At 31.9% G+C, this 21,386-nt stretch overlaps 2 protein-coding genes across 4 annotated transcripts; both read left to right on the top strand.

The window, feature by feature from the left end:
- Nucleotides 1-772: 772 nt before the first annotated feature.
- On the top strand, nucleotides 773-7,277 carry LOC133797771 (probable sodium/metabolite cotransporter BASS4, chloroplastic). 2 transcript variants are annotated; one of them, XM_062235812.1, is made up of 14 exons: nucleotides 773-1,007; nucleotides 1,225-1,336; nucleotides 1,464-1,508; nucleotides 1,720-1,787; nucleotides 3,094-3,172; nucleotides 3,300-3,358; nucleotides 3,456-3,524; nucleotides 3,754-3,867; nucleotides 4,597-4,618; nucleotides 5,056-5,123; nucleotides 5,550-5,635; nucleotides 6,469-6,598; nucleotides 6,760-6,861; nucleotides 6,938-7,277. In XM_062235812.1, the coding sequence occupies exons 1-14, from the start codon at nucleotides 831-833 to the stop codon at nucleotides 7,010-7,012; spliced, it is 1,206 nt and encodes a 401-aa protein (XP_062091796.1). In that variant the 5' UTR covers nucleotides 773-830; the 3' UTR covers nucleotides 7,013-7,277. The 2 variants fall into 2 exon arrangements, with proteins under 2 accessions (XP_062091796.1, XP_062091794.1); XM_062235810.1 differs by having other exon boundaries at nucleotides 1,464-1,571.
- A 983-nt stretch (nucleotides 7,278-8,260) lies between these two features.
- LOC133797769 (uncharacterized) lies at nucleotides 8,261-11,973 on the top strand. Of its 2 annotated transcripts, none has more exons than XM_062235808.1 (6): nucleotides 8,261-8,432; nucleotides 8,549-8,663; nucleotides 9,351-9,623; nucleotides 10,129-10,340; nucleotides 10,993-11,197; nucleotides 11,525-11,973. In XM_062235808.1, the coding sequence occupies exons 2-6, from the start codon at nucleotides 8,589-8,591 to the stop codon at nucleotides 11,819-11,821; spliced, it is 1,062 nt and encodes a 353-aa protein (XP_062091792.1). In that variant the 5' UTR covers nucleotides 8,261-8,432; nucleotides 8,549-8,588; the 3' UTR covers nucleotides 11,822-11,973. The 2 variants fall into 2 exon arrangements, with proteins under 2 accessions (XP_062091792.1, XP_062091791.1); XM_062235807.1 differs by having other exon boundaries at nucleotides 8,262-8,432; nucleotides 10,921-11,197.
- Nucleotides 11,974-21,386: the final 9,413 nt, after the last annotated feature.

The raw sequence follows: 21,386 nt of genomic DNA, 5'->3' as shown, positions 1-21,386 counted from the left end.
AAAATATAGGGTCAAAAAATTAATTTTTTAAAATACAGAGTCCAAACAGGCAATCATAAAAACACACAGAAAAAACCCTAATAACCCTAGTTTTAATAAAGATGGTACAATTTGGTAGTCGTCAAAGTTTGAGAGAAAAAATTACTAATTATTCTATATATGACAATGTCATATCAACAGACAAAATGTCACATCATTAATCTGTTAGGCACCTATGAAGAAATCTAACATAAATCTCATATTTCAATAACGTGCATAGATCGGGGAGAATTTTTAACATCGTGAATTATTGAGGTACAATCATATAGTGGTCATAGTTTGAGGGTCAAAATTTCAGTAACTATTTTTGCAAAATACTATTTATTATTTGTAGAATGATTTAAATCTACCCTGAATTTGATTTTTATCAAAATCTAGTAAGTGTGTTGTTATGTTTTATTTTTTGTTCATTAAAATTAGATTTAGATGTGTATTTGAACATATTTACAAAATATACAAATAATTTGTTAAATCACAGTCTAATAAGACAAAATCACGGTGAAAAATAAGATATTCTTCCTTTTTTTTCCTTCAAATATCACAAAAACAACAAATCATTCATATTTTACTCTCCACTATATTTTTCTTATGCATAGGTAAATATTTCAACGACAAAGAAACGACATGTCGTTTTTCATATTGTGTGACACGTGTGATCCTCGTATCTAACGACGAATTAGGCCCACTTCCACCTGACATTAAGGCTTTTTTTTTTTGGAGAAAATTTTAGTCAAATTTCAGTGATTCTGAGCTAACCACAGTTACCGTTTTTCTATATTCGGAGTTCATCAATGGCGGGAACCATCCAAACCCTCATTTTCACGCCATTAACCACCAAATCGCTTTTCTTTCGTTACCGAATCACACGTTCTCCTCCCAGTCACTCTATCTCACTCACCAGCTCCGTCGTTTCTCACCGCAGAAGCTTCATTTCGAGACCCATCAGAGCTTGCGATGCTTCCAATCAGGTCCTATCGCCTCTAATTCTCTTATTATTATTTTTTTTTGGCTACTTAATTGCCTCTCTGTTTGGTACCATAGAATATACAGGAAGATAATAGGAAACCATTGAGTCAGGAAAGAAAAAAAAAATCGCCCATGACATGAATATGGTTTAAAGAAAACTGTTTTATCGAATATTTGGGTTTCTTATCTTGTTGGATGGACAATTGAACTCTGAATCAGAAAGAAGGTAACGGGAAAAAAGCTAAAGCTGATCAAGTATCAAATTCAGCTGATGGGTTACTCTGGGCAAGACCATTATTGAGTTTTGCTTCAACAAATTTTCTTCCATTAGGTAATGGTTCATAAGATTGAAGTCCACATTTTCTTCTTGAATTGTTTAAGTGCTTTTCTTTTTCATTATCATTTGTCAGTACCATCCTGATTAAAACTTTCTTCTTTTGAATGGATATTGAATGCAGCTCTTTTGGGTGGAGTAGCATTAGGCCTCGGATGTCCTAGTATAGGTTGTCTTGCTAATAGATATTCTCTCTCAAAGTTTAGCACATTTGGGATATTTATTGTCTCAGGTTCGAATTTCACCCTACTTGAGTTTCGAATTTCATTATAATTTATAAGTATGCGTGCTTTTGTTTGTGTAAATATAGTTGAGCATGAATAGCAACACAAATACAAATATGGAGTTTGAATTTAATTTTGTATTGGGCATTTGCATAGGGTTGACATTGCGTAGTGCAGACATTGGTGCCGCTGGAGAAGCATGGCCTGTGGGACTTCTTGGGCTAGTATGATATTTTTTTCATGATTTTCTTTTGTTTCCTTACTTTCTTTCTTTCTTTTTCTTTTCTTGTTCTTTTTATACAGGACTTATTTGATTGGTGTTTTTCTAGCGTGTTTGTGCTTGGATGTGTTTGTTTAGTGCTAGGACCTAGGAGGTTTGAACTTCTTTCATCGAAGGTTTATGTTTGAAATCATTTGATTCCTTTGTGCTGAAAATATCGATTTTAATGGTTTTCTTGGTTATGCAGATTTTGTACCATTTAGAGGATATTTTCATTTTTATTAATAATAGCAACAACAAAAATAAAAATAGAATGAAAATTTCATGTTTATTTAATAGAAAAGTATGAGAAATAGTTTACCAAGTTCCAGAGATATTAAAATATTTCGGATTATACGGCTTTATTCGCTTGTTGTTTTCTTAAATACATGTTACATCCCTATGTTTTTAGTTGATAACAATACACTTCCTGTATTTTACAATTCGGTATAAATTGAATTCCTTATAAATCTGTTTTAATAAAATAACCCAATAATTATTTAAATTAATACCAAAACATCGTTAATTAATTATTTAAATTAATACTAAAACACCCCTAATTATTCAAATTAATTATGACCAAAATAGAGCTTTAAGGATAAATTTATGATACTTTGTAAAACACACGAATGTGTTGTGGTATCTACTAAAACTTGAGTATGTAACTAGGTATTTAAGCAAAACACGTGGAATAAACATGTCATTGCATTAGTGTCTAGTGCAGAAGTATCATGTAAAAGATGTCTGTGTATATCATTACATAGTAAGAACAATGAAATAATTCTTTTGCTTATAATCTGTTACAGTATTAGCAGTTAAGTTTTGCATTGAATGTTTTTTAATCTCGAAAATGATTGTGCACTGTGGCTAATAGCTAATTTTTCATTGTGTCAATACGTGGTTAACTTATGCTTTGCCGTTTTGTCTTCTATTCCTAAATTCAAATTTTCTGATCTTTATCTACAAGACTGCAACTGCATACAAACTTAGTGATATAATCAATTGTTTTATTATGATAGTCTTCACACCTTGTCTAAAAACATTGCATCAAGTAGAATGATTTAAAGATAGACATGGAAAATTGGATTACCATCTTTCCTCAAGTTGGGACCACATTTGGTTTTCTTGCTTCTCTCTCTTTTTTTTTTCTTCCTTCTCTCACTTGCATGTGTGCATCTCAAAATCCATGCAATTTATGTTTGGCTGAAGAGTGTAGCCTATAGGCTTTGCTTTGTCCATTATTAATCTTACAGTTCTTACTTACATTGCAGATCTCTATTTTATTGTTTACCCCATACTTTTCAAAGATAATACTACATCTTCAGCTTCAACCTCAAGAATTTGTTACAGGTTCACTTACCAAACTTACTTTTATTAAGAGATTGGTTGATTGAGAAGACTGAGGTTCACAAACTTTAATTTTCATCAGCTTTTGAACCTTCAGCTGTTAATTTATTTCACTTTTTGCTTTTTACAGGGCTAGCTTTATTTTGTTGCATGCCAACTACTTTATCGAGTGGTGTAGCACTTACTCAAGTATGAAAATCCCTAATATCATAACTTATATTGAGTTTTTCCTTCATTGCAGCGTTTATTTGAATTATAAGAAATTTTTTCCATTCCCTAATTGCAGCTTGCTGGAGGGAATTCTGCCCTTGCTCTCGCTATGACTGTGATCTCTAATCTATTAGGAATTTTAATTGTAAGTTATCGAATCACTTTTTTCATATTTATTTTTATATTTGCATACTAAGATAGTTTTGGAGAACTTGTGAGGTGTTATTTTGTCTATGCTTCATTCATTTCATACGTGGCTGAGCAAAAACAATCAGTTAACATATTTAAGGGATATGGGTGTCATTTCTTTGTCTGAGAACTTTGCTTACTACAGTTGATCTATACAAGCATATGCTAATATTTAACCTTATCAGATCCCATTTTCTATCTCGAAATTTATAGCTTCTGGAGTTGGCGTGTCTGTTCCTACAAAGCAACTGCTGAAAAGTCTTGTGCTGACATTATTGGTCCCCTTGATCTTGGGAAAGGTAATTGATTTATTTCGTTGCAGATCTCTAAAGTGAAATTTTTATTTATTTATTTATTTCAGTGCTTCCAATCGAAATAATTTTTCTCCTCGTTCACTTCTGGAATCTTTCAACATGTAGTTTAAGATGTGTTTTATATGCTGTTATACCTTCTGTAGTTATCTATGTTTAAGTATCTGCAAACAGTCAGCTAGCTGGTGCCTTCATCGTTTTCCCCCTGCGACTGCATAATTTTAAAAGCATTATTCTTTTTTTTTCCCGCCCTTTTTATTTTTTGTTGGTTGAGTAAGGCTACTTAGTCTTTTAATTAGATGTTATTTTAGAATCAGATGATACTATTTTCAAATAATGGTAAATTACTCTTTGTAGAACCCGGATTTTCTAGTCTTACTGCTGTTTGTTGTTTCTCATAAATCTTTATAACATGTTTTTGCTTTCTACATGCATGGTTCATAGTAATCTATTTTTTCATTATTCATGCATCAGTTCTGGTATTTTTCTGTTTATGTATTATGTTGCTAACAATATTTAATGCTCCCTATGGTGAGCTCTTGGAAAAAAATGTAGTTCTTGACATGATATTTTCATATATAAAATAAGAGTTTTAACATGATATTACTTTTCAATTATTTGTTTAGAATGTTAGGCATATATTTCGGTGAAACTTGTCCTGTTTTAGTTTTTTATGTGTTTTTCGGCTTGTAGTAACAAACTCCATTTTTTTAATAGGTCGTACGGGAATCCTTCAGAGGTGAGCTTGTCATTGCTTTTTTGTTATTTTCCTTTCTAGTTACTATGATGGATATAATGAAGCATTTGAACCCTGTTGATGGATCGAGAATAAAATCATGCTGCCTAAAGGATATCTAAACCATTGCATCTGTACTATAAAGCCAGTACACTCACAATACTCAATGATTTTAAGGATGTTTTTCTGAGTTGAAATATGCTTAGGAATTGTCCCTATTTAGTTGGGTTACTGGTTCTACATCAAAGGATTATGCATTATTATGCTTTTGGGCCATATCAGACATTAAAAGCCTACTAGGTTAAGCACTGCCAAAGAATTTTTTCTGGGTAAATTTGAAAAAACAAAATCTTTCACACTCACTACTTACATATTAGTCTAGTCACATTTTCAATGCCTGAGCTGTGTCTTTGTTACTAACCTTGCTGAACATATCGCAGGTCTTGCCGAATTTGTTGATCAAAATCGTAAGCTTTTTTCTCAGATCAGTGCCGTACTACTAAGTTTAGTAAGACCTATGTCCTGTCTTGTCCTTCTGTTTATGTTTTTTATTAAAATTAAAATATGTCCTAACCACAATTTCTGCGTTCAACACTTGTATTAGGATATATCATTTTTTTTCTTTCATATCCAAATCCCACTTATTTATTTGCTTATTTTGTGTTGGTTATGTGCAAAATGTATTTTATGTCTTGTATCATTTGACTATGATTACTTGGATATTTCAACAATTTTCCAGTATAAAATGGGTCTCAGAGTATATGTAGTCAGTGCCTTTGTGTATGTGTTGGATGGACGGTTTATTCATATATTCTCCGGTTAAAGTTCGAAACTAAGTGCTAGCTAATTAAGGTATTTATCTATTAAGTAAAGGAGGGCTTGGTGCTTATATTTCCAAAAGTACTTATGTTTCAGATTTGTAATGGTTATTCAGGTTCCATGGATGCAAGTTAGCAGGTCAAGGTCACTGCTATTGATGGTTAAGCCAGAAGTTTTTCTTGTAGCTATTGGAGCAGGAGCGTAAGTTTACCACTCTTACTCTTCTTGTAAAGTTGTACTTCTTCAGTCTATCCGTTATCCAATGTTTTTCTTCTGTACAGAAACTTCAATTTATATCCTATAGTCCTAATGATTTATTTGCATTTAAATGAGAGAATTTAAGAACAAACCCGCTGGACATTTTAGTTTGCTTTTGTAATTTTTTTCTGAGACTCGCATTCTCAAGCAACATGTTGAAAGTGAAGAACATGAAGAAATTCTTCCTACTCAGAAAACCTTGTTTTGATTATGTGAATTTGGGTATAGACTTTGGACCATATGTGATTATTTCATAAATTATGACACATCTTGGCTCTTAGTTAAATCTGTCACGCATTTCATTCAATGGGCTAATTAGTCTCCTATGAGCTTTATCTTTTTTCCTGTTGACACATATCAATTGTTCACTTTGGCCTTAATGTTGATGTTATGTACTTTTCATGTTATTTTCTATTTTCTTTTCAACAGAAATTAAGTCCTACTACAAAATTTCCCCTACAATTTCTTAACATCAAGCAATAATTGGATTGGCTATGAAACCAAATGTTTAACTTTTTAGACTACTTATTATGTTCAAACTCTAATTTTATTATATGTTATTCATTGTCAGCAATCTCAGGTTACTACATGTACACAAGGCTCACACATTAGAGTATATATAGACATTGTCTTCAGCGGAGGTTTTAATAGTTCTAGATCAGTGGATGTTTCATATACTATTTGGATATTTTAATCACCGAGTTGCTTAGTAGTAATGTTATAGTCTCAAATAAGTGGCCATCTACAGTCAAGTGACTTATTTTCATGTATTGCAGGGTTCTGCATTTCATCTTCTTAGCATTTAATATTTTGGTTATAAAGAGCCTCTCAGCTCTCTCTGGTGGTGATCAATCAATTTTTGCCAAGGAGGAAAATTCCAGTGCTTTTGTACTTGTTGCAAGCCAGGTGATACATTTATCCCAATTAGCTATCTTAAGCGTTTAAGGTTCCTTTTTTAAAATCCTTTATTCCACATAAAAAAAATATACATGTATAAATTATATATAGACAGCTGTTTGGTTTTAGAAAATTAGCAAGAGTAATGATCAGCGAGATTCGTTTTGTAGAAAACTTTGCCTGTAATGGTGGCTGTTGTAGAGAAGCTTGGAGGTGCATTTGGTGAGTCTGGTTTGCTGGTTCTTCCTTGTGTTGCAGCACATTTGAACCAGGTTGGTAACTCATATCCTTCTCATTCCGATTTTCGTTTGTAGATTACTGAGCTGACACAAGTAATTATCGATGCAGATTATTTTGGATACTTTTCTTGTGAACTTCTGGGCCCGGAAGGACAGCTCCTCAAAGAAATTAAAACCTTCATAGTTGATGATGGAAAATCCAGTTTACAGAACTCAGTTATTTCAATTCACATTCTTTTGCAAGCCCATGTGCTTGCACTATTTTTAACTTTTTATGGTTGAAAGTGGGAAAGAACAAAAGTCAGGTCACTACGTCTTTGAAATGGTTCACTTGCATTGCTACGGCTGCCAGTTTTGTTGTACAATATTATTTTTTTAAAAGAAAAGTAGAGCATTTGATTTTATATATAAAAAGTATAAAATAAGTAAAAGTTGTAGCTTATTTCTTCTATTTGGATAACTATTACTTAAATATTTTTTTAATGAAAAGTTCTTTTTTCAAAGTTTAAAGTATTTTTGGGAAAAGCTAGGGTCAGTTTCTCCCAAAATATTTCTAAATTAAAATATAATTTTTTATTTTTTACCCAAACACCTCAAATTTTTTTTTTTTTAATTTTAGAAACTTAGCTAAACGAGATCCGCATAGAAAATATGTGAGGACATTCAACAATACAGAAGAACACGAGTTATTTTATTTATTGTCAATTAGTTTTGAGATATAATTGCATGTGTTTTTACAATGCATCACATTTTACTTCTAAATTACTTTCCATATTCTAACATTATATCACGAGCCAAATAAAACTCTAATGATTGCCTTGTTAGAAATGTCGTATCCTTCAAGAATGCAAACACAAAATTTAACTTATCAAACACACTCGCCCATTCTCATTTCTCATTATATGAAAATCACAATGATTCCTTTTCAGAGAAAAATATATATTTTTTTAAATTTGGAGAAAAAATTAATAGTTTTAATGACATCTTGAGATATTATATTTGTACTTCAAGAATATACTGGCACTTCATTAATTAAACAAAATTAATTTTTAAAATTATTTTTAACACTTTTTCTCAATATTTTTTTTTACTTTCTTTAATTTCTTTTCTTTTATTAATTTTAATAATTTTATTTCATCTTGTTTTCATAATTTTTTAAAAAAAATAATGTATAATTTTTTTTAGAAAAAAAACTATTTTTTTAACAAGTTTTTTATATTTTTTGTTTTAATTTTTTTTATTTAAATATTTAAAATATATATTATTTATACGTAATTTTTAGAATATAAAAAGAAAAAAAATTATAAAAATGTAAGAAAAAACAAAATAATAATTACAATACCGGTAAAAAAAAATCAATAAAATTTCACTATTTTGATTTAACTTTTGATTTATATTTTTTTAAAAACCCTTTTTATAGTAAATTCACTAACAAAACGAGACGTTATTTTTATGTTCTTTTTATCCAATATGAGAATTGGATTGTCGTCCGTGGTAGTTGGTAGTTGGATTTTCTCTACAGTCCAATCCAACTGTCTCTGCTAAACCCTAATCTTCCATGTCGTCTTCTTGCCATTGATTCAGAGTGAAGTAGTGACTGAGAGGTACGCATCCAATTCTGCAATTTATCTCTCTTAGGGTTTGATTAGTAATCTGTTTTTTTCTTTCTCATTACTTATGAGTTCCGGCCACTAACGAGATTTTCCTGTTATCAAAACAGCTGCTTCGAGGCCACTGGGGTAGAACCATCAGAAAAGGGCATGATCAAAATGTATTCCTCCAAATTTTTTGGTGGTTCTCCCTGCCTCTTTAGGATTTCAGTCGCCCATAATCATGTATGGTTTTTTGTATTTCTTATTTGATCACGACATGGGTGTTATTTTTCTCATATCACATTATAATATCATTAAGAAACATCACAATTTTTTTACTTTTAAAATTGGCTCATATGATTGGACAATCATTAACTGAAGTTATGGTTATTTATCCCTTTTTAAGATGCCGATCCCTTTGTTGAATATTGTTTGGGTATTGATAAGAATTTCCTTGTTGGAAAAACAGTAGAAAAGATCAATTATAAGGTTATTTAATTTAATAACCATTATGGTATTACAGTTGCTGCTGATACTTTGCATATAAAGTTTATCCAAAATTTTGAGAATGCCCAAGACTCTTCGAGAAACTTAGACAATTCAGTTGTTAGTTAGTAGTTAGGAGAGTCTGTTTGTTTAGTTGGCTTGGCTAACTTTCTGAGTATGGTCTTTGTTATAATTCAGCAGAATACTATTTTCTCTTTTACTTTCTGTTTTGAAAGTTGAAGCCTTGCAAAAGATTTGATTTCAGAACTTCAATGTGTCTTAGTTCTTTAGATTTTTTTTATCACTCTCTTGTAACTTTTAGGAGTTTTTTTTTTCTTTTTATTTAAAAAATCTATAGGAAACTAAATACACATATCATGTTTGGTCTAGTGTTGAACTATATGTGATTTAATATCTCACGTCTTTTCCTTCATTTTCTTTCAGGAAGCAGGAATGTTAAAGAGAATTAATGTTCCAGTTTTGTCCATTCAATCACTATCAAGGGCGTATGTCACTATATGCCCTCCACCGTCTAAAATCTGTGGCTCTCCTGGAGGACCACCCATCACTGCACCCAGAATCAAGCTAAGAGATGGAAGGCATTTGGCCTACAAGGAATATGGCATGCCAAGAGAAGATGCCAAACATAAGATTATCTTTGTTCATGGCTTTACTTCCTCCAGACATGATGCAGTGGTTGCGAAAACCATCTCCCCGGTACTTTACATTGAGATTCATTATGATACTCATAGTCATTTTAATATGATGAATTTTTTAATGTATAATCTCCTGTTCAGAAAGATTCAGTTAATATATTTCACTATTTTGAACTCTTAATATAAAATCCATTATCTGTTCATCTAGTTTTGAGTTTTTTTTTTCTAATTTTGAATCCTTTTCTGTCATCTGTTTGATAAGTTAAGCAATATAAATGAAGGTAAGCAAAAAAAAAAAAGTATTTGGTAGCCAGGTCCAAAGGGAAAGATTATTTATTTTGAAGTTAGTTTCTTTTAACGATAATTTGGTTAGTAATCATCAACCACCACAGGATAATACAAGTAGAACTCCTAATCAATGGTGATCATAAGTGACTCATCAAAATTGTATGATCAAATGTGCTAAGAATTGAAAGATTTTGTAGTATTGGTAAACTACCCTGTACATTATCTATTATCTACAAATGTTGTAAGGGTTGACTTTCAAGGTGGACTTATCTTCTCAGGAATTTATTCAAGAACTAGGGGTGTACGTAGTGGGATTTGACAAACCAGGCTATGGAGAAAGTGACCCACATCCTAATCGGACAGTAAAGAGTTTGGCTTTGGATATTGAAGAACTTGGTGATCAGCTGGGACTTGGATCCAAATTCTATGTAATTGGTAATTCAATGGGCGGCCAGGCTATCTGGGGATGTCTCAAATATATTCCTAGCAGGTAAGGACTAAGGAATAGCCAAAATGATCTGTTGTGAAAAGCTGGATGGTGTAGAGGTTTTCAACATTTATATTCTGGATGGTGAGCTTCAGAATAATGAATTAGCAATTGATAATAACAGGTTTCTAACAGTAATATAAGGAACTTTCCATTTGAGAAATTTCCTTGCAAAACTGAGTTGCTTTGAGAGGGAGAGGAAAATAAATCTACATATTGGGTGAAGTTGTATGCAAGGTTCTGAGTGGCTAATCTGATTAAGGCATGTATTATATGAACCTGTAAAAGAAATATTGTATTGATAATCTTCAGGTCGGGTTGGGTGAATATGTAGCTGAATGAGAGCGTTTTTGGGATTCAATTGAATTGATAGAGGGAATAAAACTGCATCGACCTACTTGGCTTGTGTTTGGTCAGTCAGTTTCTTCATCTTTCTTGGGTTGTTTTTCATCCATATAACTAGCAAGATGATATTGACTAATGTTTCAGTCAACTAATTAGTTCTTGTAGCTTCCATGTATCTTTTTCTATATCATCTTAATTCCTCGGGTTTTAGAATTTGTTTGAAATTAGTTGCTAACAGGCTTGCAGGAGCAGTATTAATGGCTCCAGTAATTAACTATTGGTGGCCATCATTTCCTGCCAATTTGTCTAGAAAAGCCTATTACCAACAACCAGTGGGGGATCAATGGGCACTACGTGTTGCTCATTATGCGCCATGGCTAACCTATTGGTGGAATACTCAGAAATTGTTCCCTGCATCCAGCGTTATAGCTAGAAATCCTGAAAATTTTTCTGCTCAAGATCTAGAAATTATGAAGAATAAGCTCTCAACTGATCCAGAGAAAGAAAAATACAAGGTACTTCCCCAAAAAAACCTGATTTTTTTTAAATAGATTAGTAGTAGCTCTACACTGAACACATGTTGGTAGTTTAAGTTTCGTTTTGTGGTTAGCGAGTGTTAGTAAATCTATTTATAGTAAGTTAGTAAATTGACCATTGCTGCATATCCACATGTCCAAACTTCACAGCATTGAACTTGTTAAGCTGGAGCTGCTGTTTAAACAGTTTTGTTGTGGTGTTTTACTAACTGACATATGAGTATGGCAACTTAATTGTCACTAACTAGGATGTTGGAGCTGAAGTGGGTGTTATATTCATTCCATGTTTAAAAAATTTCCATGCAGCATTATGCCAGGCAACAAGGAGAATTTGAGTCGCTTCATCGGTCCATGATGATTGGATTTGGGAATTGGGAGTTTGATCCAATGGATCTGAAGAACCTTTTTCCTAACAATGAAGGGTCCGTACATCTATGGCAGGGGGATGAAGATAGGCTTGTCCCAGTTACCCTTCAACGCTATATTGCTGATAAACTTCCATGGATTAACTACCATGAGTTAGCAGGTGCAGGACACTTTTTTCCGAATGCTGATGGAATGGGTGAAGTTATCTTAAAGCAATTGTTAATTGGAGAGGCATAGACTGCTTTTGATATTGAAAGAGCCCTGTTTTTGGCTATTTTTGGGAACTTGGATTGGAATGCTTACAAAATCGGTGAAGAGTCATTCATATACATATTTATATAAATATACTATATAAAAATAAAGTGCAATGCACCTTAGAAACATGATTATTCAACATGTATTTATTTTTATTATTTTTTAATTATCATATAAATTTTAAATAAATAAACAAATATCATAAAAAAAAAAAAAAAACATGTTTGATATAATGTATGATATAAATGTATTAAATGGGCAAAACATTGTCTATAATTTTAATAAAAAAAAATCGGTTTACTTTTTTTTTAATATATAATAAAATGAATTACAATTCTATAGTATATATAAGTATTTATATCAATAATTTCTATATATATGACACAGATATATATTTATATATATTTACATGACTACATGACATATATATATAAATTACAATAATATTTAAAAAGAAATTAATAATAAAATAAAATAAGTTAAGAATAAAAAAAATCATAGTGTAGTAGTATACATGCATCAACTATTTTTAGTTTCTAACGTAACTCACATTGTCTTTTGGTGAATTGACGAAGAAAAATAGTTCAAATCACTTGATAAAAAATAAATTATCACACAAATTTATAAGATAAAAAAAATGATATGATGACTTTATTATTTTTAAATAAATATGATTTAATTATTTATAAAATATCTTAATAACATCATATTTTAATTGATTGATTTATTTATTTTTGTTGAAGTTTGTGTTTGTTCTAGTTTTTGAATTTGGCAATGCAACAAGAGATTATATATTATATATGTTTAATATAGGGCATCTTGGCAAAATGACCTATTTTTTAAAGTCATTTTGCACTCTAGCCTAGTTTTAATAATTCTTTGCAAAATGACTTCTCATAATTTAGATAGCTAGTTGAAAATTTTGACAGGTGGTCGAAAAATTTAAACAATCGGTCGAAAATTTTAGATTGCCGGTTGAAAATTTTAGACAGTTGGTCGAAAAATTTAGACAACTGATCGAATTTTAGATAGGGGCTATTTTGCAAAAAAATTTCAAAAATAGGCCAGAGTGCAAAACCACTCAAAAAATAGGTTATGGTTTTATTATTTTTAAATAATTGTCATTGTAAAATATTTAAAAAATATCATATCTTAATTTGTTTAATTATTTATTTATTTAATTTGATTTAAGTTTAAATCATATTTACAGTCTACTGTTAAATATAAGAATATTTTGTTACATATAAGAATATTTATTTGGTTAAAGTTAATGAAAAAAATAAAAAATATTTAAAACTAAAATTTTTCATTATCTACACACTTGCATAAAAGAGATATATGCATAATACAAGAAGAATGCACTGGTTTGCACGTACAAGATACAAGTTATTTAGCAATAGATAGAGAATTAGCGACCAGAAGTACATAGTCTTTAAAATATGACATTATTCAGTTTCATCCTCATTATATATATTTATACTATTGAATATATTAAGAAGAAAGAAAAAAAAATTACTTGATTTGATAATTTGTAAATGGGAATATAGTTTAGACTTTTCGATTAGTTTATACTAAAACACCACCTTGTGTCTTACAAATTTGTATGAAAATATATTTTGGTTCAATTTTGATAAAAATAATTTTATTTAAATTATAGGGTAATTTTTAAGTAGATAAAACTACATTTTGTATTTTCGGCACTTAGATATTAGAATTTTTTTCAATATGTATGAAAGAAAAGAAATTAAACATAATAACATTGTTGTACTGATGTCTCTCGTGCTATTCGAGATGTGTCGATTTGGCCATTGTGAATTAAAAATGAAATCAAGTTAATTGCCATGAAAAAATAATAATTGTACTATATAATTGCTTAACAGCATTAATTTTTTTTTTTTCAAAATTGATACTACAAGACCTAAAATTAATAGTGAGATGATTTCTAAATTACCAACTCCAAAATCTTCTCTCATTATCTCCTCCCTTTATTGTTGTAGAATTTTTTCAATTCATCTCACAAGCCTTATTCCTTAAATTGAAAAACATCAACAAGCAAATATATATCTTAACCCAAACATCCAACTCTAACAAGAGAGTACATTGGATTGTCATACTCCATTGTTGTAGAATGTTCTTAATTTCTTCTTATTATAAGTTATATTTTAACAATGCGTCACTAATTTCATACTCTATTAGAGATGTTCTTACGTTATAATATAATCAGATTTGAGTTCCGATTGATAATCTTTACTTGTACGACTTTTAAAAATTATATGAGAATGCAATGCTCTTTTCCACTTTGATTTTGATGTGCATGCAAGAGCCTTGATTACACACTCAAGAATCACTAACTTTGATTTACATACATTATATAGTGATACAATAATATTCACATATATTGTTATAATTATGGAATATTATTGTATTCTATAGATTTTATGAAGAATTTTTATATTTTCAGATAATTTTATAAAAAATTAATGTTAATATTTGCATCAACACCGAAATTTTCATTCTTGTTCCGAATCAAAATTTGCATTTCCTATCTCTCCCAGATTGGACCCTCCAATTCTAGAATCATCATCATAGTTGTTAAAAAAATTGGTTTCACTGACATATAATTATACTCACACCGTTGTGTTTGTTAAAAGTTTTGTTTTTGAAATTTTTAAACACAAAAATAAAAATATTATTTTTAATTTTGTTTTTTTATTTTTAAAAAATAAAAATATGTTTGGTACCTATTTTTGTTTTTTGTTTAAAAAAAACTGTATTTGATAATTTTTATTTTTATTTTTTGTTTAACAATACAAAACAAAATGAGGTGTTTATTTGAAAAAAAGAAGAAAAAAAATGAAAAGTGGAAAACTGTTTAAAAAAAAATTTGAAAGTGAAAAAAATTATATTTTCAAAGTGTAATGAATTTTAATTAAAATTTTTAAAAATAATAAATAAAAATAGAGTTACCAAATACTATTTTATATTTAATTGTCAAAATTTTAATTAATTAAATAAAAAATTATTTTTTAAATGTTACCAAACACCACCCATGTATGGTTACTTTTTAACATTTATCGAAACATAATGATGAAATATGTGTTGGTAATTTACATGTGGCCCATATTAGTGTAGTAGATAACATTACCAAATTGATATGCAAGACCCTTGATTAATTACACACACTAGAAACAATCACAATAATCATAAACAACACACCAATGTTCAAAGCATGCTTTTGTTACTCTAAAATGAGTTTCATTTGTGCAAGTATTACCAAGATATTTATATCAGGCTAGGACAGAAGGGTAGCTATCATAACCGCCATCATATTGGCCAAGAGTAAAAAAGCACATACTAAAGCCATAACAGAATAACGACTAACAAATTTCTTATAACTTCCAATAATGTCACATGCAAACACCCTTGCTTAGAAGTGAAAAAGATATACCATAAAAATCCATGCCAAATAATAATAATAATAATAAAGAAATAACACACATGAGGACCACAACAAATATAATCTTTAAATGTCGTACAAGTACAAATTTATCAACGTAACTCAAATCCGATTATATTATAACGTAAGAGCATTTCTAATGGAGTGCCGAATTGGTAATGTATTGCTAAAATATAACTCATTTTACAAAAAATCTTGCTCCGATAGTGTGCCAAAAGTTGTGCCAAATTTGTCACATGCTAAAAGTTCTGTCAAATTCCTGGCGCCCCAACGCTAGGCAGGGCTGGTTTTCGGCCTCTCTGACTTTGGGGCAGCGCCCCAGCGCTAGTGATTTTTCCAGCAACCTATTTTTAGGGCCCGGGAGGACTTTTAAGGCTCGGGGGTTGGTTCCTTTACCCCGTTTGGGCAGATTGAGAATCCCGAGAGTGCGGGATGGATCCCGGGAGTGAGGTTTTAGATTATAAACCTTTTTATGATTTATTTTATTGATGGGATTCCATATTTGGTTATGACTAGGTGACCGCTAAAGGACCAAAGGATTGATCGTTCTCAAGGGTCGTTCTTTTACTAATTCTTGCTCGAACCCGAGGTAAGAAAACTGCATCCCTTATGTGACATGCATGGTTATTCTTGATGAATGTTGGATGTTTAAATGTAAACATTGATAGCATATTGAATGCTTAGCAATCTTGCTCATTTGCAAATGATTATTATTGAGGCATGCTGGATGATTGAGTGTGATGCACAAGAAACATGTGATTAGGGCATGCCATGTGTATTAACTGTGAGATTGATCAGAGCTTGAGTCTCTGTGTTTGTGCATGATCATAATTGTGCTAGCAACTGTTAAGTAAGCATGTTGAATGCCCTGCGTTTGAATATTCGACATATGACATATGTTTGGTAGCATTGCTTACTTGTGCATGGTACTGACTCATTAGTCAGAATTGGCAAAGGTGTTAGTATCAACTGTGAAGCTGTGAATCATTAGTCAGGTTCGGCAGTGGTACTGTGTACTGGTCACACGGTGCTGACTCATAAGTCAGGACGGCCTTAGCGTGTTCAACGCAAGCCAATAAAGATTAGATCTAATCGATATCTGCATTGAATGACTCAAAGAACATTAATGTCGGACCGACCTCAAGTTCGATGAATACTATAAGCGCTTGTGTGACTTACCTATCAGTCACTCATCTGTAAAGTTAGAGACTTACCTATCAGTCTCTTGTCTATTTAAGGCTAGTGGCTTACCTAGCAGCCACTCTTCTGTTCAAAGTTAGAGACTTACCTATCAGTCTCTTGTTTCTTTAAGGCTAGTGGCTTACCTAGCAGACTTACCTATCAGTCTCTTGTTTGTTTAAGGCTAGTGGCTTACCTAGCAGCCACTTTTCTGTTTAAAGTTAGAGACTTACCTATCAGTCTCTTGTTTGTTTAAGGCTAATGGCTTACCTAGCAGCCACTCTTCTGTTTAAATTAGTGACTTGCTTGTCAGTCACCCAGTATGGTTTTCTAGAACCACAAAGTGATATTCACTCATCTGCTTAAGAGCTATAATGTAACGACCCAAATTCGCTAATAAAGCTTAAGGGCCTTGATTAGCGTGCCAAGAGGGCATGGTGGGATTTATGTGTGACTTTAATGAGTAAAATGCATGGTTATGATTTAAAGCATGTTATATGACTATTTGAGATGCATGACTATGTGTATTAGTATGCATGTAGGCCCTGATTGTGTTAGAAGGGCATAATTGTAATTTTGGCCATTTTGGGCATAACTGTATCGTTATGTGATAATTGTATTATATAATTTGTACCACGTGAGTGTGGTGATATTATTGTGATGCACGTGCCAAGACGGTCCTAGAGAGCAAGTTAACTTCAAATTCACAACGGGATTTTATATCCGGCTCAGGAGGAGCCTAGGGGTACTTTGGGAATTTTATGGTTAGGTAGAGAATTAGCGGTTAATGGTTATTGGTGATTGAGTAACCTGGGTAACCATTAGTTACTGCTGAGAGTAACAAGTTTAGGTGAAAGAAATGGTAGAATTGCAATATAGGAGAAATGACTAGTGTGCCCTTGAGGTTAGTTAGCAAAGGGTTTTGATGAAGGGGTAAAATGGTCATTTGGCATGGGGATTAGATAAGTTTCAGCTGGGATATAGGGGGGTACACGGTTTAGGCTTAGACATATTATGGGTTTTATAAAAAAAAATTTGAAAGAATAAGAAGAAGAAGAAGAAGAGGAGAATGAGCTGAAATTGGAGACTTAGGAGATGAATCAAGGAAGCTTAGGGTTGGATTCTTCATTCAAGGTAAGGATTCTATGTAAATTTAAGATTTGTTTCTGTTGTGGTTTAGGAAATTTGAAGCATGGTTTAAGTTTTTCAAGTTTTGGTTTATGGGTTTAAATTTCTGAAGTTGAAATCAAATTGGTGGATTTTGAGTGTGATTGTGTTATTGAGTTGGGCTATGATGTTTATGGGTTGTTGAATGGTCTATTTGGAGTTTTGAGTTGGTTTTGGGGATTAGGTGTAAGTTTGGGATGATTTGGGAGTGTTTTGGCTAGAGAAAATGCAAAGGAAAAACCCAGAATTCTGGGTTCGCGTAGGAGCACCGCGGCCCTGTTCTTGGGCGCCGCGGCGCGAGGTTGCATCAGGATTTGGGACTAGCCGCTAGGCGCCGCGACCCTTGAGGGGAGTGCTGCGGCCCTAGGCCATTTTGACAGGCAAAATTTTGGGTTTTTAGGGCTTTTGCCCGGGGACTCGGGGGATGGTTCCAATGTATTGTTTTAAGGAATTAGAGGTCCCGAGAGTGCGGGATTGGTCCCGGGAAGTGGTTTTGGGTTGGTTAGTATTAAAAAGTGTTTTATGTGTGTTGTGACTAGAATTTCAGAGAGGCTCGTGCTAGAGGACCGTGCTTGTGGCCTTGGTGCATCGGAAAGCTCGGGATACAGGTAAGAAAACTGTAGCACCCGAGAATAGGGCATGGGCCCATAGTGTTATTACAGGGCATGACCCTAGATTGTATTATGTGCTAATGTATAACCTTAAATGAATTATTATATGTTTGAATGATTATTTCGAAATGTATTATATGTGTGATTATAGTGCAATGAACGACTAAGGCCAAGAGAGGCCAGGCCGAGAACAGCAATGGAGCCGAGAACGGCGAAAGGCCGAGAATGGCAGCAAGGCCGGAAGTAACACTTGGCACATGGGATGCTTACAGTCAGGGTAGGACCCAATGGATACATGAGATATCCTTACGGTGAGAACCGAGACCCCAGGCTTTGGTAAGGCTTCTGGGGCGGCATGGCCGTGTTTGCTTAGTCTGATGGATGACCTGTTTATCTGTGGACTATCTCATATGTTAACTGTATAATTTGCATATGTTATGAACTGTATGAGTTTTCTTGCTGGGCTTCGGCTTACGGGTGCTCTGTGTTGCAGGAAAGGGCAAGAATTGAGTCAACCAGCCATGAGTACGGAGAGCATGAAGTGACGCGTACATGTTTGGCCTGCCCGACTGGTTTGGTTGGGGGTATTTTCGAGAAATTGCTGTAATAATTTGTGATTTTAATAACTAATCAACTGTGAACTTATTTTAAGATGTAAATAGTTTTCAAACCTTATTTTTGGGATCCCAGATGTTAAATACTAGAAGTTTTCAATGAAACAACGCATTTTTAAAGATTACAGCCTTAACTTTTACTTAATCACACTTTGGTTTTAAAAACCTCGGTTAGCGAGTTCTTTGCACAAAGTTTCTTTTAAAACTCACTTGGTAACGACTCTAAGGGAGTAGGGCGTTACATATAAGCTCTGTGTGATTATAATGATAGTCATTTGATAATGTTTATATGAAATGTTGAGTTTTCTTGCTGGGCTTCGGCTCACGAGTGCTATGTGGTGTAGGTAAAGACAAAAGAAAGCTGGATCATCCTTGAGTCGGAGAGCTTAGGTGACGATGTGTACATATGCAGCTGCTCGACCGCTACGGCCGAGGTTTGAAGGAAAGGAACCAGGGCTGAACCCTGATTTGCCGCTTATATCAGCTAGTTGTAAATATTTTCTTGTAATAGACTTTTAAATTATATTTTTGGGATCCCAATGTATACAGTAAACGTTCTAGTGAGACGTTATATCTTAACCGAAATTTTTAATCCCTAAACCGCTAATCATACTTAGTTACACGTTTATGGCCAAATGACTCGATTAGCGAGTTTAGCACTGTTTGCAATGTGCACCGTAACGGTCCCTAGAGTTGGGGCATTACAGAGACATTGCTTTTGCCCCTAATGTAGGGGCGTTTTTTTTATTTTTGGTACTTAGAGAAATTATAATCTATTTTTTTATATGACATCGTACATGATAGTTATAGAAGGCATCCTATCAATTTTTGGAAAATTTCGAATAATTTACGGTGTCGAAATCAGAGTTCAAATAGTCTGTTTTCCACGAGTATAAAAAAACCAAGCACTCGTGCAACTGACTATTTGAACTTTGATTTCGGCACCGTAAATTATTTAGAATTTTTTGAAAATTGGCAGGATGCCTATTATAACTATAATGTATGACATCATGCAAAAAAAAATAGTTATAATTTCTCCAAGTGCCGAAAATAGAAAACACTTCTATGGTAAGTGCAAAAGTGATGCCATACATAAGAAAATTCATATATATATATATAAATGAATAGAGCCCCTAAAAAAGAGAGAATTGCTAAGGGGGTGCCCAACACCACTGCTATTGGTGCAATCCAATATCGGGTCCCTCTTATTTGAATTTAATAAGTATTATGGGGTATTGCTAACCAATCAAATGGTGTCACCTTATGTGGTGTTGGACATCTTAAGGTGCCAAGTAGCAACACTTCTAAAAAATAGAGGAGTCATATACTAATAAAGTCAGCTAAAATTTAGAAATAAAATAAGTAAAGAGAAGTGATAAGAGCACTCCCAATGGATGCTCTACTCCATTATTTAAAATACCTCCCTAAAACATACATTTTTCTATTTTACTTCCAAGTTTTACATTATATCATACACCAGCTTCTCTACATTATTTATATATTATATCTTTAAACATATTTTATTAATTAAAGTAAAATAAAATAATTGAAAAAGAAAAAAGAAATAATAAATATATACTAAATGGGAGAGATAAAGCTTATAAAGAAAAATAATAATATTAAAATATTATATAAATGATATGTAAATGTAGATATAGATTAATTGGAGTTTGTGCATAGCTATTATAAATATATGTATAAAGGAGCTGATGAAAGACGTTTTTGTGAGTTTTAGCTAAATATTATAGAGAAAGTTTATTGCAAAATACATCACCAAAACATATTTTTTTTATAATTTATCTCAAACTTTTATACCATACATCAACTTCTCTATTTTTTCTTTACATCATTTAAATATTATAATTTTAAAAAAATATTTGATTCATTTGAAGAAATAAAATAATTAAGTATAATAGTATCACACTCATATATATATATACAAAAGTTTATAAAAAAATAATAAAATATTTATAGCTTGATATACTGTTTCACTACATATAGAGAAATACTATTCATTTAGGTAAAAAAAATATAAGTTTACATCACCCATTACAAGATTATTTAACCATTTTTTCTCTATATTATAAAGAATTAGGCATTTTAGCTCATTCATTTGGAGTGCTTTAAGAAGACTCCCTTCTTCACTATCTTTTGCACGATTTCTCTTTAGTTTTGTGACTAGTGTCACCTTTTAATTAAAGCTTATTTTTACTTAATAATTAGCCATTATATTATACTTTTATTACACTAATGCCACTCTAACTAAATTACTCTACTAATTTTTTTTAGCTTAAGGGAAAATAAAAAAATTAATCATGAAAAAAAACACAATAAATATTTAGAAGTTTTTTTCATTATATAGCAAAAAGCAATTAATTAAATTGCACAACAAAGCAAATACTTAATTTTCTACCTAAAACTAAAATCTATATTTTCTATTGTTGGAAAATAAACTAAAGAACATAAAAAAAAAACACACCACTAAAGTTACATACAGAAAAAAATTATTTGCTTAACGG

This window comes from Humulus lupulus, chromosome 8 (genome assembly GCF_963169125.1).
Source record: "Humulus lupulus chromosome 8, drHumLupu1.1, whole genome shotgun sequence".
In the NCBI taxonomy this organism is placed as follows: Eukaryota; Viridiplantae; Streptophyta; class Magnoliopsida; order Rosales; family Cannabaceae; genus Humulus; species Humulus lupulus.
Note: the sequence above shows the minus strand (reverse complement) of the source record. Positions and strands in the feature narration are given on the sequence as shown.